Genomic DNA, 14,040 nt, shown 5'->3' on the forward strand with positions numbered 1-14,040 from the left:
GTACAGATTTTTTGGTACAGATTTCCAAAGAAGATTCTTCCAATCTCCTGCCTGAAAAGCATAAGACTGGCTGACAATATTTTGAGAGTCAATTAGAAGTGATCAGGGAATTTCGGCATTCAAGTACCTACACTTTGATTTAAGTCTGTGTTTTCAGTACAGTATTCCCTATTCCTCCCTTCATCCAATGCTGCTCAACTGTACTCAGTATTCCTGAACCAAGGAACTTCTCTGTTACTTTTTCCAAAGAACAAACACATCTCTAACATTCTGCCAGAATATATGTGGGGAGGGCAGTTACCCAGCTGTGCACAATGATATTGAGGCTGAAAGGATCTTTTTGCTTATTAAATTAACCCTGTTGTCAGTCCCACTTTTAGAAGTCCCTATTGCTACCAAGATATGCCAGGGGATTTAGTCAGGCACTCCAAAAGTTTCACCTCATTTTCTACCCATTGAGGTCTTAGAATCGAACTTTTTGAGAACCTAAAGGTAGTTTCTTCAGAGATCAGACGCGTTCCCGGTGGTATGGCAGTAGACATAAAGGTAGTTTCTAATCATCCTTCTATCTTATAGTTTCCCAAATTCTGTTTAACTGTTTTTTGTTTGTTTGTTGTTTTTAAAACTTCAAGAGATTATTCATTTCAAAAGCATTTTTTTTCACCCAGGTCAAGAACTTTGTATGTTCTGGCTATACTAAATACACTCACCTACCTTGTAGATCAAGACATCACCTCCTTCAACTCAGTATGGACCAAAAGAGTGACCAGAACACAACATTCTTTAAACAAATAGCAGTCAGGGGTACAAGATGTATTTCAGCAACCATCTACCAAGAAGTGGAAAACTACCTAGGGTCCAACTACTTATTCCAACTGTGGAACACAAGGGGAAGTTTCAGCATCTGGTTCTTGATTTTCTTGTACCATTATTTACATGGTCTCTGTATCTAGCCTATTGGACTTACTGCTATACATGTGTTATTGGGTGGCCCAGTCTTAAAAGGTGCTTTGTGAAGTTTGGACTCATACTAAGAAACCCACAGAAAAGCACTATCCATGTAGGATTAGAAATTTCCTACTCAAGACTGTTTCAGAGAAATCTTAGGTTTTTCTGCTAAGGCTTCCTATATTTACTTGGGACTGTTCAAAGTGTCTTTTCTATCCTTTTAGCTTGGGTCAGATTGTGGTCATATATGTGCAAAATGCACTCCTTCTACCTTGGGGTTAAGAGTAGTATACCAGGAAATTTAAGCTAATAATTTTATATAATTTGAAACTAAATTACTACTTTATTACCAAAGTCAAAATTTTATATTCCCAGTCTACATTATTTCTAATTATATTTGACATAGAAATGACAAGACAAGTTTGCTTATTTTTTAATGTTTTGCATTTCTGGTTGGAGTCAACTTTTCTAAATGAAAATACTTTTTGATCCATTTATGTGTGTGCGTCAAGAAATTAGGGAAACACACATCAGAATTTTTAGCAAAATACTAGATAATAAAATATAAAAGCTGAAAAAATTTTTCTTTATTGTAGTTTTAAAGAAGGCTTCAGGAGAAGCAGAGATAAATGGATGCATTTAGTCTGCAACTAACTGGAGGTCTAAATTAAGACTTGAAATATGAAAAGGTATATTTGTCACATGGGGTGAATAATGAATAAAGGCAAGGAAATATAAAATAAGGTGGCTTATTTAAAGCACTGTAGCAAAGCTATATGACTAAGCAGAAGAGTTGTAGAGGGAACTGTAATAGCTTAGGCTAATTCAGAGCAGAAAAAGTTTACAAACCAAAATGAGACCTGTTACAACTATTAACTCTTAAGTTTTAGCTATAAAATATTTACCTAACAATCCTCAGAATACAGGATACTAAAATAGTATTTAACAAAGAAAATTCCTTGGGAAGACATACAGAGGGAAACAATTTCTAATACATTTGGAAAACACTAGGTTACACAAGTTGAAATGGTTAATAAGCTTAATTATTATTAAACACTAATAAATAATGTTATTACTGAGCATCTAAGTTAGTAACATGAATGGTACTTTTATAATAAAGTAAGATAATTTGTGATGTCTTCCAAAGACCCAAAAACACTCTGAAGAAACTGTTTGACCATATTACTTATTACCTTCCTGCTTGACATCTTTCCACTGGAGTCACATACATTTTCCAGGAGTCCAAGGTTTCCCTCTGCATCAGTATAAGATATCTGACCACAAGTAGGATGCCAGGCCAGGCCACAGATTGCATAACCTTTCTCATGTTTCACCCTAAAAACAAATAAAGTGGGCTCTTAAAAACTGTCAAGAAAACATAAACTATACAGTTATTTAGATAATTTTAATTAGAAAGGGTGAAATGACTTTTTACAATCTAAAAGCTACTATCTTCATTCTCATTAATAATTAAAACTTTAAAATGTTTCAAAATAAAACAAAATATAGAAATGAATAAAAGCAACATGTACTGAATCATACCTTTCCATGCAGTCTTTGGTTTCCACATTCCAAACTATAATTAAACCATTAATACTACCTGCAGCTAAGTATTGCCCACAGGGAGACCAGGTTACTATATTGAGGGTCTATAAAAAAAGAGTTAATAAATAAATAACAATTGTATATAACTTGAAACTAAATTATTACTTTATTACCAAATTTAAATTTTTATATTCCTATTCAATATTATTTCTAATTTGACATAGGAATGACAATACCAAGTTTGCTTTTTTTGGTGGGGGGCATCGTGGATTAAACTTAAGGGCACTTAGCCACTGAGCCATATCCCCAGCCCTATTTAGAAACAGGGTCTCAGTGAGTTGCTTAGCACCTCACCATTGCCGAGGCTAGCTTTGAACTCGAGATCCTCCTATCTCATCCTCCAGAGCCACTGGGATTACAGATGTGCTCCACAGCACCCAGCTTCAAGTTTGTTTATTTTCAAACTTTCTTTTTCAATAATATTCAACTATTGCTAGCAGGTATTACTTTGTTTATCATGAACAAACTATACTACAACAATTTTAAAAGTAAAATCTAAAAAATTATTACATTAAAAAAACAAAATACCAAGTATCTTCTTAGTATTCACCATCAAGATAAGGAAACTAGTACCTGAAGTAAATCTTATAAGCCATTGCTGAACTATTGGGGCCTATGCTTCCTTCATTGCAAAATATTTGTATGCATGCATGTAAGAGAGAGCGAGAGAGAATATAGATCAATAACCTTCCTTGCTCTAAAATTTCAGAGACTATGATCACAAGTCTCAATGAAACTCACTTAACAATAAAAGCCAATCAATGATAATTCAAGAATAACTTGTTATAATTCTCTGCTAGCATTAAATTTAACTTCTTATAAATTAAAAGATTTTCTTATCAAACCTCACAAAGGATAAAGGTAAGATAAGACCTATATATATCCAGTTATTGATAGAATGAAAAAAGTTCAGGGGATAGAAGGTAGACATAAGACACAGCAGACTGTAGCTGTTCTTCACTTCCAATATTTAACTGCTACTGTATTTTGTGAAGTTTTCATTAAAAACTCTCTGTAGCCTACTTAGAATGTCATTTACAAAACCTACCTGAGAGATGAAACTGTCTGAAAGATCAAATTGATTATTCCAAGTGTCTCTTCTATATAATTTTACAGATTTTTCCACAGGAACTGCCAATAACTATTAGAAAAGATAATTTAAACAAAAGTTTGTATTAAATTCAATGTGAAGGGGAGAAAAAAGGCATATAATTCATCCAGATAAATTTATAAGGTGTATAAGCAAATTTATTCAACCCCAGTACCAGGGGTAAAGTTCATGGGACACCAAAGGGTATGCTAAAAGTCTCCCTCCTGTCCCTAAATTCTATTTCTACACCTCAATGGCAATTAAGCATAGATTACACAAGAATGTGTACATATATTTAAGTATATATATAAACATTTAAATATATACACACACTCCCACTCTTTTTAGTTAGTAAACATTTAAATATATACACACACTCCCACTCTTTTTAGTTAGTAAACAGTAGCATCATACATATACCTACTATTCTACAGCTTGATGTGTTTTACTTAATATATCTTAAAGATTATTCCATTCAAGGACATAAAGATATACCTCATTCTTTTTTTTTTTTTAATTTTAATATTTATTTATTTTTTAGATTTCGGCGGACACAACATCTTTGTTTGTATGTGGTGCTGAGGATCGAACCCAGGCCGCATGCATGCCAGGCAAGCACGCTACCGCTTGAGCCACATCCCCAGCCACAAGATATACCTCATTCTAACAATTAGAGAAACTCACTTTCAGAACTACCATAATTGATTTTACCAATTCTTGTAAATAAACATTCAGAATGTTTCCAATCTTCTATTATTAACAACAGTGGTGCAACATTTTTTTAATACATATTTTTAGTGCATGCTATGAACATGCTCATAATATATGCACTTAGAATTATTAAGTCATCTATTCTGATAAAAACTACTGAATCTTCTTCCACACTGTATCCAATTAAATTTTTCACTTTTGACCATCTCTGATAAATAAAAATAATGTAACCCATTATTTTAATTAGTACTTCTGATAGTATTAAAGGTGCATATATTTTTAACTTTAAAACCTATCTGTGGGCTGGGGTTTTGGCTCAGAGGTAGAGCATTTGCCTCACATGTGTGAGGCACTGGGATCGATTCTCAGCACCACATGTAAATAAATAAATAAAATAAAGGTCCATCAACAACTAAAAAAATATTAAAAAACAAAACAAAACAAAACAAAAAAACAAAAAACTATCTGTATGGGGTTGGGAGTGTAGCTCAGTGGTACAGTGCTTGCCTAGCCAACCTGAGGTCCTGGGTTCAATCCCTAGTACCCATCTTTACTAAACACTAAATTCTCACATATACTTTTGTCTATTTCTGTTTAATAGGTATGCGACTACTCATGAGTCAATAATGAACTTCTAATTCTCATAGTACGTTTTAATATCTGATTGGTTTAGAAGCTTTCATCACTTTTCTTTTCAATGATTTACTTTCCACATGGACTTGAAAATAAACTGTCTTATCCTGCCAAACACCTGACTGATATTTTATATTTGAATGCTGTCAAAATTGTGAATTAATTTAGGGAGGAACTGACATCTTTATGTATATAAAGAATTCCCTTCTAAGAATAGGATTTGTTTTCTCTGCTCTTAAAAGCATGTCGAAGTTTTCTTTACATACATCTTTCACATTTCATGGTATTTTAACCTGGCTACTTTATCATTTTTGGTTTAACAGTAAAGGAACTATTTACTTTCATTATGTTTTCTAAGTGGCTACTGTTTGTATAAAAGACAGCTATTGGTTTTTATATTAATTATGCTTCCAGTTACCTTACTGAATTTTCCTTCTTCTTCCTCTTTCTTTTTTTCCCACCAGTGCTGACGACTGAACCCAGGGCTCCTTGTACACACCAGGGAAGTGCTCTACCACTGAATTGTCCCTGGCCCCTGAATCTTATTATTAGAAAGTTTTCACTCTCAGTTGATTTTTCTTGGGATTTCCTCATACACAAGCATCTCATTTAAAAAAAACAAACATTGTCTTTCTTTCTTTCAAACTTCTCTTAACATTTTGTTGTCTGTGTCAGTATCTCCAAAACATTAAATACTACCAATAAGAGTGGACATAACAAGACTGTTTCTATAGTTCTTCCATTAAACAGAATGTAAAGAAAACTATGCAATTAATTCAGGCAAAACATATACTTCAAAAACAAGCTCCAAAAAATTTAAATATTTCTTAAAGTATTTCAATATTTTTTGACATATGGCTCAAAAATCTACAATCTAAATGAAACAGTTGAAATTTAAAAAACTATTCTTACATTGAAAGTTGACAAGGATCAAAAGAAATGATTCAAAAACTGAAAAATAAAAGTAATTTACCTTCCCATTTTTTGGCTGCCAAGCAAGTCTGCAGATGGATTTTGCATTTATCATATCGTTGCATTTTTGTAGGAGTGGCCAACTAATAGCACATGTCTGAGTTTAGAAAAAAGAAAATTTATTTCCCCAAAATATATGCAGAACTGAGTATAATTACTAGGTGGCTTCTTCAAATTGATATATATTTCAAAAAACAAAGCAACTTAATGAACTTTAATTCAATTATAATGCCTCATTAACCTATACTGTTTTAAGTTCTTCAGAGGTACGAAGAGTACAAATTTTTTAAATTAGTATTTTCTATGTCTAATGAGTAAATAACATACTGAATGAATAAACACACATACACAAGTCCTCAGTATGCTAAAATCTTAATGTGTCTCAAAGAATAAATAAAATTTGAAATGTCTACCCTAAAATATCAAGGTGTTAAAGTCAGACCAATGGGAAGAAACTAAGGCATACCTTTTGGGAATATTTTTCCCATTAGCCATGTTATTTCTAGAAATGTCAAGTCCACTTTGATTGTCTAAGGAAAACTTAACTGTTCCTTCTGCCAATTTGGAAAGCATTTTTCATAAGGCCTTTAAAGCCTTTATCAGGCTAAGTTGGAATAAGTTGTACATGTGACTCTTCAAATCAAGCATAGCCCATGCATTATTTATTTTTGTCTCCCCAACTTCTAATACTAGGCACAACACATGGTATTATCTATAAAAATATGATGATTAAATCTTTTTTATTTACAAAGCTTTAAAGTGAAATATAAACTGTAATTCCCCTTGTGATTGACAACAAAACAATAAATCTTTAACATATATATTCATTTTACATTAGAATATTCTGAAACTTGATCACAAAAACAATACTTAATGCTACTTAAAGAAACAACTACAGGAGCTGGGGTTGTGGTAGAACACTTGCCTAGCCCATGAGAGGCACTGGGTTCAATCCTCAGCACCACATAAAAACAAACAAACAAACAAATAAATAAAGGTACTGTGTCCATTAAAAAAGAAACAAACAAACAGTCGAGCCGGGGTTGTGGCTCAGTGGTAGGGCACTTGCCTAGCATGTGTGAGGCACTGGGTTTGAATCTCAGCACCACATGTTAAGTAAATAAAAGGTCCACAGGCAACCAAAAGAAAATTTTTTAAAAAAGAAATAACTACAGTTGGCTGTGGTGGTACATGCCTCTAATCCAGCAACTTAAGAGGCTGTAAATTTGAGGTCTCAACAACTTAGCATGACCCTGCCTCAAAACAAAAAATAAAAAGGGTTGGGGCAGGAGACAAACAATAAAGAAAAATAACTACTAATTTGGCCCAACAATACAATATGTAATACCCACATTATAGAAATGGTCCAAAAGTTTTAAATTCAAATTGATGAGTTTACCTGATCTGAAATTTCCCAAACTCTGACAGATCCATCACAACTAGCTGATGCCTGCAAGGATAAACAAGATTTCTTGTTGTAGCCAGAATATTACATGAGACTGATTCAACTCATTCACTCAAATGATTTTTTTGCCAACTGGGTGAAATTTTCCACTAATTTTAAACACATTCAAGAAAGCCACAAAAAGAGAGGAAGGAAAATTAATTACCAGAAAGACACCCTTAGGGTCAAAAGAAAGACTTAAGACAGGGGCATCATGTCCTCGAAATGTCTTCTGTTGGCTGCTATCCATCACATCCACAATTTTGATGAGAAAATCACTATACACAATAGAATAATGCACATGAGTAAATGCCAATACAAACCCTCTCCTAAAAGTTATACTCAAATATTTCAAAATCACAAGAGTGAATGCTGTATTTTCTGTACTGCAACTTGCAAAATTTGACAGCCAAATATAATTTACCTTTTAGTTTTGCTCTATAAAGATATCAAGATTTGGGGCTGGGGATGTGGCTCAAGCAGTAGCGCGCTTGCCTGGCATGCGTGGGGTGCTGGGTTTGATCCTTAGCACAACATAAAAATAAAAAATAAAGATGTTGTGCCCACCGAAAACTAAAAAATAAATATTAAAAAATTCTCTCTCTATCTCAAAAAAAAAGATATCAAGATTTCCCATTATGTTAAAATACAAACACTTCCTAAATGGCTCCTTTGTTACATCCTAAGTTTTCATTATTTGCTAATAACAGCCACATGCATTTTAGAAGGAACAATACCTTTACTAAATCTCACAAGTGTAACAATTACATGTTTTCCCTATGACAAATAAACTTCAAGAGATCTACAGAATTCTGGTTAAAACAGTCCCATTTATACCTAAAATAATTTTTTAAAATTTGTTTCAAGCTATCTCCTTTCTCCAGTCTTTTGCACCATTTACTCAATAGGCTATCTGCAAAGCAATATATGTCAATTCACAAAATACTACAAGTTTGTCTTCAAAAACCTCCACTAAATAGAAGACTTGCATATAAAAGTAAAATAACAATAAAAAACAATAAGCTAACAGGGTCCTGGAAATATTAGCCTAAAACAAATGAGGCTTTTCTTCTAACATTATTTCCTTACTCTGATGTCAAAGAGTCTTACCTTGATCCAGCAGCAATTTTAGTGCCATCCTCATTAAAGACCACATGATTTGCATTTGTAGTGAAGCGAGTCAATATACCATCTGGAACTCCTTCAGGAAATGTGTGAACTTGAACAGTATTATTAGAAACTGCAGTGACCAATTTTCCATTCTGAAAGAAAAATAAAGGTAAAAAACACCGACACAACAAATTCAAATCAGTTGGGAATGTCTTCATAGATAAAAATCCTGTGAAAGGCAAAAACTTAATAATTATAGTTTACATCAAGAGAAAAATTACCACTCAATGTTCAACTTCCCTAATGTATATTAGTAAATTTTGTATTCTGTAAGAAACATTTCAGTAGTATTTTTATGGACCCCAAATGTCATAAAAATGAAGGAGACTCCAGAACTTTTTGGAAAATACACAATTTCAATGAGGAAAGAGCACATCAGAAGGCACAGCCACAATGGCCACTATAGAGGTGCCCTATGTTTCCATAATAAATTCATTGTATCTTTCTGGAGTAGGATAAAATCTAAATGCTGAATCCATCGGAGAGATTAGAATGATGTGTCTACAAGTCAGAGAACACCAAGGACTATCACAATCTTCGGAACAGAAGACAAGCATGGAATGGATACTCCCTTGGAGCCTGGGAAGAACCAAGCCTACTGACATGACACCTTGATTTCAGTCATCTTGCTTCCTGAACTGTTGGGCAATAATGTCCTAATGTTTTAAGACAGTAAGTTTGTGGCAATTTGTTATAATGCACTACAAACTAATACAAAAGTTCTTACTTTTTTCTTCCTTACAGTCTTTTTCATACACAAAAGCAACACATGCTTACTATAGGAGAAAAAAATATGAAGGTGACATGAGGAAAGAACGAGTTTCCTTACTCTTTTAAAGTAATTGCCACTAACATCCTGGTGTTTTTAGTATTTTTCTATACTCATGAAAATACAGTAATAATAATATATGTGTGCATATACATATAATTTTAGCAAACAACACTATACTATAGAATGTTCTGCAACTTTCTCATTTTCAACTTCTAGCAAAATCTTTTTCAGATGGGGGCATATAAAACTATATCTTTTCTTTCTTTAGTGGTTGCACTATATTCCATTGTATAGCTTTATCAAATGTATTAACCAACTTCTTGATTAATGGAAATATCAATTTTTTTATCTGTTGCTATTTTGAAAGTTGATATTTCAAAAATAACAAGTGTTTTTTTACTAATCCTTGTCCACATAAACTAGAAAGTATATATTTTCCTAGAAAACTAATCAGAAATGACTGTGAATATTTTAATTTTAATATATAGTATCAATTTAAGTATTCTAATTTTGATACAGTGTTATCAATTTCTCTTTTTAAAAAGTGTCTTATTGCCAGCTCCCTGGCTCATGACTGTAATCCCAGTAGCTAGGGAGATTTAGGCAGGAGGATTGCAAATTCAAAGCCAGGTTTGGCAACCTGAGCAACTCAGTGAGGTCCTGTCTCAAAATAAAAAATAAACCTATAATCCCAGTGGCTTGAGAGGCTGAGGAAAGAGGATTGCAAGTTCAAAGCCAGCCTCAGCAACTCAGTAAGGCCCTAAACAATTTAGTGAAACCCTGTCCCTAAATAAAACATGAAAAAGGGCCCGATGGTTAAGTGCCCCTGAGTTCAATTCCCAATACCAAACAAACCAACTAACTGGCTGGGGGGTTGAGTACCCAAGGGTTCAATCTCCAGTACCAAAAAAAAAAAAAAAAAAAAAAAGCCAGTCCTGATGGCACATGCCTGTAATCCCAATGACTCAGGATACTGAGACAGCATCAACCCAAGTTCAACATCAGCCTTTCAGCAACTTAATGAAAACCTGTTTGTATGGGGATACAAAGAGGACATGGGAGGTACCAGGGATTGTAGCTCAGGGGTAAAGCATTCCCAGATTCTATCACCTTTAAAAGTACTGCAAAAATTTTTAAAATTGAACAATTAAAGTTTTTTACTTATATTTCCAGAAACTAAATATAGTCATACTTCTTTAAGCCTTCACTGTTACTGGGGATTAGCAATATATTTTATCCTTGCCAATCTTTTCTTTTCTTTTTTTTTTTTGGCACCAGATATTGAATCCAGAGGGACTTAAACACTAAGCCTCATCCCTAACACTTTTTATTTTAGTTTTTTATTTGGAGATATGGTCTCACTAAGCTGCTTAGGGCCTCACTAAGTTTCTGAGGCTGGCTTTGAGCTTGTGATACTGCTGCCTCAGCCTCCCAAATTGCTGGTATTACAGGCATGCACCACCATGCCCAGCTTCCTTGCTGATCTTATAGGAGGGGGGGGAAAACCTGACTGTTTAATTTGCACTTCTTTGCTTATTAATGACAGCTCATATTTAATGTACATTGGTCATTTATATTTATTCTTATGGAATGTATCTTCTACTATATATGACCTATTAAAAAGAATATATAAAATGTCTTAAGACCATCTCCTCTACTTTAATGAGCCTGAGTTTGGAAAGATATTTTTCTTTTACCCAAACACAATACACCCAAATTAAAATTCATCACAATAAAAATTTTAGTGGTTTTTAGATTCTTAATTTTCTGAAAACATGTCTTCACTCTCTTAGTAATCTATATATCACATTCTCTTATTTATCTCACACAAGACATTGGAAACATGTGAAATGTGCATATATTGAAAGTTAGTGAAACATTACTATTTTCTTTAATAACTTCTTAAGTTATCTGAGTTAGTGAGTGTCTGAATCCATTTTGTGCTGCTATAACAATATCACAGACTGGTAATTTATAATGAACAGAAATTTACTGGCTCATAATTTTGGAAGCTGAGAAGTCCAAAATCAAGAGATTTGCATCTAGTCAAATTATATTATTACACTGTGTGCATGTATGAACATGTAACAAATCCCATCATTATGTACAACCATAGTGCACTAATAAAAAATGTGGGGAAAAAAAAATAGAGAGATTCGCATTCAGTGAGTGCCTTCTTGATGTGTCATCCCATGACAGAAGAGCAAAGAGAGAGCAAGTAAGAGGACTCAACTCACCTTTTAAAATTAACTCAGTTCTGCAATGACAAATTCACTCCCACAGTAATAGCATTGAACTATTCATGAGGGCAGAGTCCTTGTGTCCTAATCATCTTTCATTAGGCCCCACAACCAACTAATGTGGTGTTGGGGAGTAAGTTTGCAACATAAGCTTTCTGAGGGACAATCAAATCATAGCAGTAAGCCAAAAATTCCACTGATGTTCCTCTCAAATAATAAAAGGGAACACTTTAACTTTTCTTAAAAGCGCAATTCTCTTGTAAATATCTTAATTTGTTCATCATTAATACCCATTAATCACCTTCAAAAAACCATTCCCATTTTACCCTTAAAATTTTGGGGCAATTTGTGGCATTATTATGCATCTTTAAACATAACTTCATAAGAGAAAAAAACAAAAAGGTTCATCAGAGAAAAAAACAAAAAGGTTCATCTACATTTAAAACTTCTATAAAAAAGATTTTCACTCAAGTAGAACTATCACATGCCAGTATCATTCACATCAGTTGATGTGACTGTTTACTACCTTCAAAGCACATGAATATGCCTTTTCTCCAACATTAATGGACTTAGGATCATCATCATCCAAGTCTTCCCAAATTCTCACATCACCGTCACTTCCACAAGTCACAATACAACTGTAAAGGAAACACATAGTAAAAAGTCACCCAGTTTCAGGCATATTAATTTTTTTAATGGTACCTTTCTATGTAATTTAAATAAAATTAAGGTATTAGCCAATATTTCCCTCCATTTTATACAAACAAACCTCAATAATAAACATTGATAACTTCCCATTCTATAATAGGAAGGTGAGTTTAATATTCTCCACAGTTCTTCCTTGGCATAAAATTATTCCTTTTGCCATAACATTAAAAAAAAAAAAAGATGAGTGTACAATCTCTGCAACAACAGGGACCATTTATCTTGCTCATTATTGTATCTCCAGCACCAAGCAGTCTCTGACACAAAGAAACTTTAATAATAAATGTTTACTGAATGAATAAATGGATTAATATATGAGTTGTTATCCAAAGGTGATTATCCCAATGGCTACCTGTATCTTGTTTTTTGTTTGTCTTTGCAGTGCTGGAAATGGAATTTGGGGTTTTACACATGCTAGGCAAGCACTACACAGCTGAAGTACACCCCTGCCTCATAAGTCATTTTAAATCTCTAATCTTCCCAGTGCTTTTATTTTTCCAATGTATGTCCTACCTGGAAATACAAAAAGTAAACAAAATAAAAGTATATATAATTTTGATTATAAAATTAATATATGGCAAAAAAAGAAGCCATAAAGAACTGCAAATTTCAGAAGATCAATTCCTACAGAAAAATGGTGTTGAGGAGTCTAATGTCACGTGATTTAGGCAAGTAATAAATTTTCTGTTCTTTTTCCCAGAGAGAGACAGAGAAGAGGCAATTATATTGGGAAGTCAAAAGGACAAGTAGGTTACCCAAAAGGGAGTGCTCCTGTATATCCTATCTGCCCCTTATTTTTTACTCAATGAAACAACCTGGAAAACACTCCACATACGCAAAAATCTTAACTTTCAATGGTGTAGATAGACCAAAGTTGGAACTAATCAAATGATGGACATTCAGGCTATTTCTGAACTTCATTTCTTAACAATATTCCTGTATTGAATAGCTCTGGGAATCTATTTTATATTCTTGCAAATGTACATTCAATGTTCAGTCCTGCAAGAAATACTGCTTTATCAATGGCTATTTTTTTCATAATTTCAAATAATAAAGCCCAATTCACTGGGGGAAAAAAAAAAGGAGGATGTTAAACCAAAAAGAAGTGCGGACTACTGAATTTGGCAAGCTAGCAATATCAAGTGATCTGACAAAATTCACAACGTGAGATGCTGAGAAAATGAAAATATGGGCAAGAATACGGGCTAGCATCTTTCCAACTCCTTTGGAAATAAGATTTTAATTTTTCTCATGGACTAAAAAGTAAAGTCCTAATATCTACACCTAAAAACGTTCTTTTTCTCCAAGAAGCTTACCTTCCAGTATCATCAAAACAGACGTCTGTGTGTCCTTCTGTATGTCCATATCTCATCGGCTTCTGTGTTGCAGGCATGTTTTCTTTTCCCTACCCGAAAATGTCTTATAAAGATGGTCTATTTTCAAGGCGAGGAAAGCGGGGAGTGGGAGGGAGAAAGAAAGGTTAGTCTCCTCCCGAGCACGCTCTCCACAGCCCCGATTCCTCCACCCAAGCGACGCAAGTGGGTGCAGCAGAAGGTCTGTCACACAACAAGCCGGGAAGGGGACACGCTTCTCCGCTGGCGCTAGCAAGGCGGGCGAGGACTCACTGTGGCGATGGAGGCTCCGCGCCTGAACCGAGAAAACCCAGCGCCCGCGCAGACCGGCTTCCCGCGCTCTGGCGCGCTCCGCACGCTGCGCTTGCGCGGCCCGCCCACGCCCAGCGCAGGTCTCG

The 14,040-nt window shown here is 34.2% G+C and overlaps 1 protein-coding gene across 4 annotated transcripts in view; it reads right to left on the bottom strand.

Annotated features, from left to right (window-relative positions):
* Wdhd1 (WD repeat and HMG-box DNA binding protein 1) overlaps positions 1 to 13,999 on the bottom strand; it is a 56,157-nt gene extending 42,158 nt beyond the window's left edge. For 2 of the 4 annotated variants that reach the window (XM_048793553.1, XM_015480907.2), the window contains exons 1-9: positions 13,607 to 13,968; positions 12,112 to 12,223; positions 8,514 to 8,665; positions 7,570 to 7,681; positions 7,359 to 7,409; positions 5,961 to 6,056; positions 3,602 to 3,694; positions 2,491 to 2,597; positions 2,142 to 2,283 (exon numbers count right to left, since the gene is read on the bottom strand). In XM_048793553.1, coding sequence (XP_048649510.1) covers positions 2,142 to 2,283; positions 2,491 to 2,597; positions 3,602 to 3,694; positions 5,961 to 6,056; positions 7,359 to 7,409; positions 7,570 to 7,681; positions 8,514 to 8,665; positions 12,112 to 12,223; positions 13,607 to 13,683 — 942 coding nt within the window. In that variant the 5' untranslated portion in view covers positions 13,684 to 13,968. Of the gene's footprint in view, positions 1 to 2,141; positions 2,284 to 2,490; positions 2,598 to 3,601; positions 3,695 to 5,960; positions 6,057 to 7,358; positions 7,410 to 7,569; positions 7,682 to 8,513; positions 8,666 to 12,111; positions 12,224 to 13,606 lie in introns of all 4 variants that reach the window. The other 2 variants (XM_048793552.1, XM_048793554.1) reach the window with 2 other exon arrangements.
* Positions 14,000 to 14,040: the final 41 nt, after the last annotated feature.

The sequence above is a fragment of the Marmota marmota genome, unplaced genomic scaffold (assembly GCF_001458135.2).
Source record: "Marmota marmota marmota unplaced genomic scaffold, marMar, whole genome shotgun sequence".
In the NCBI taxonomy this organism is placed as follows: domain Eukaryota; kingdom Metazoa; phylum Chordata; class Mammalia; order Rodentia; family Sciuridae; genus Marmota; species Marmota marmota.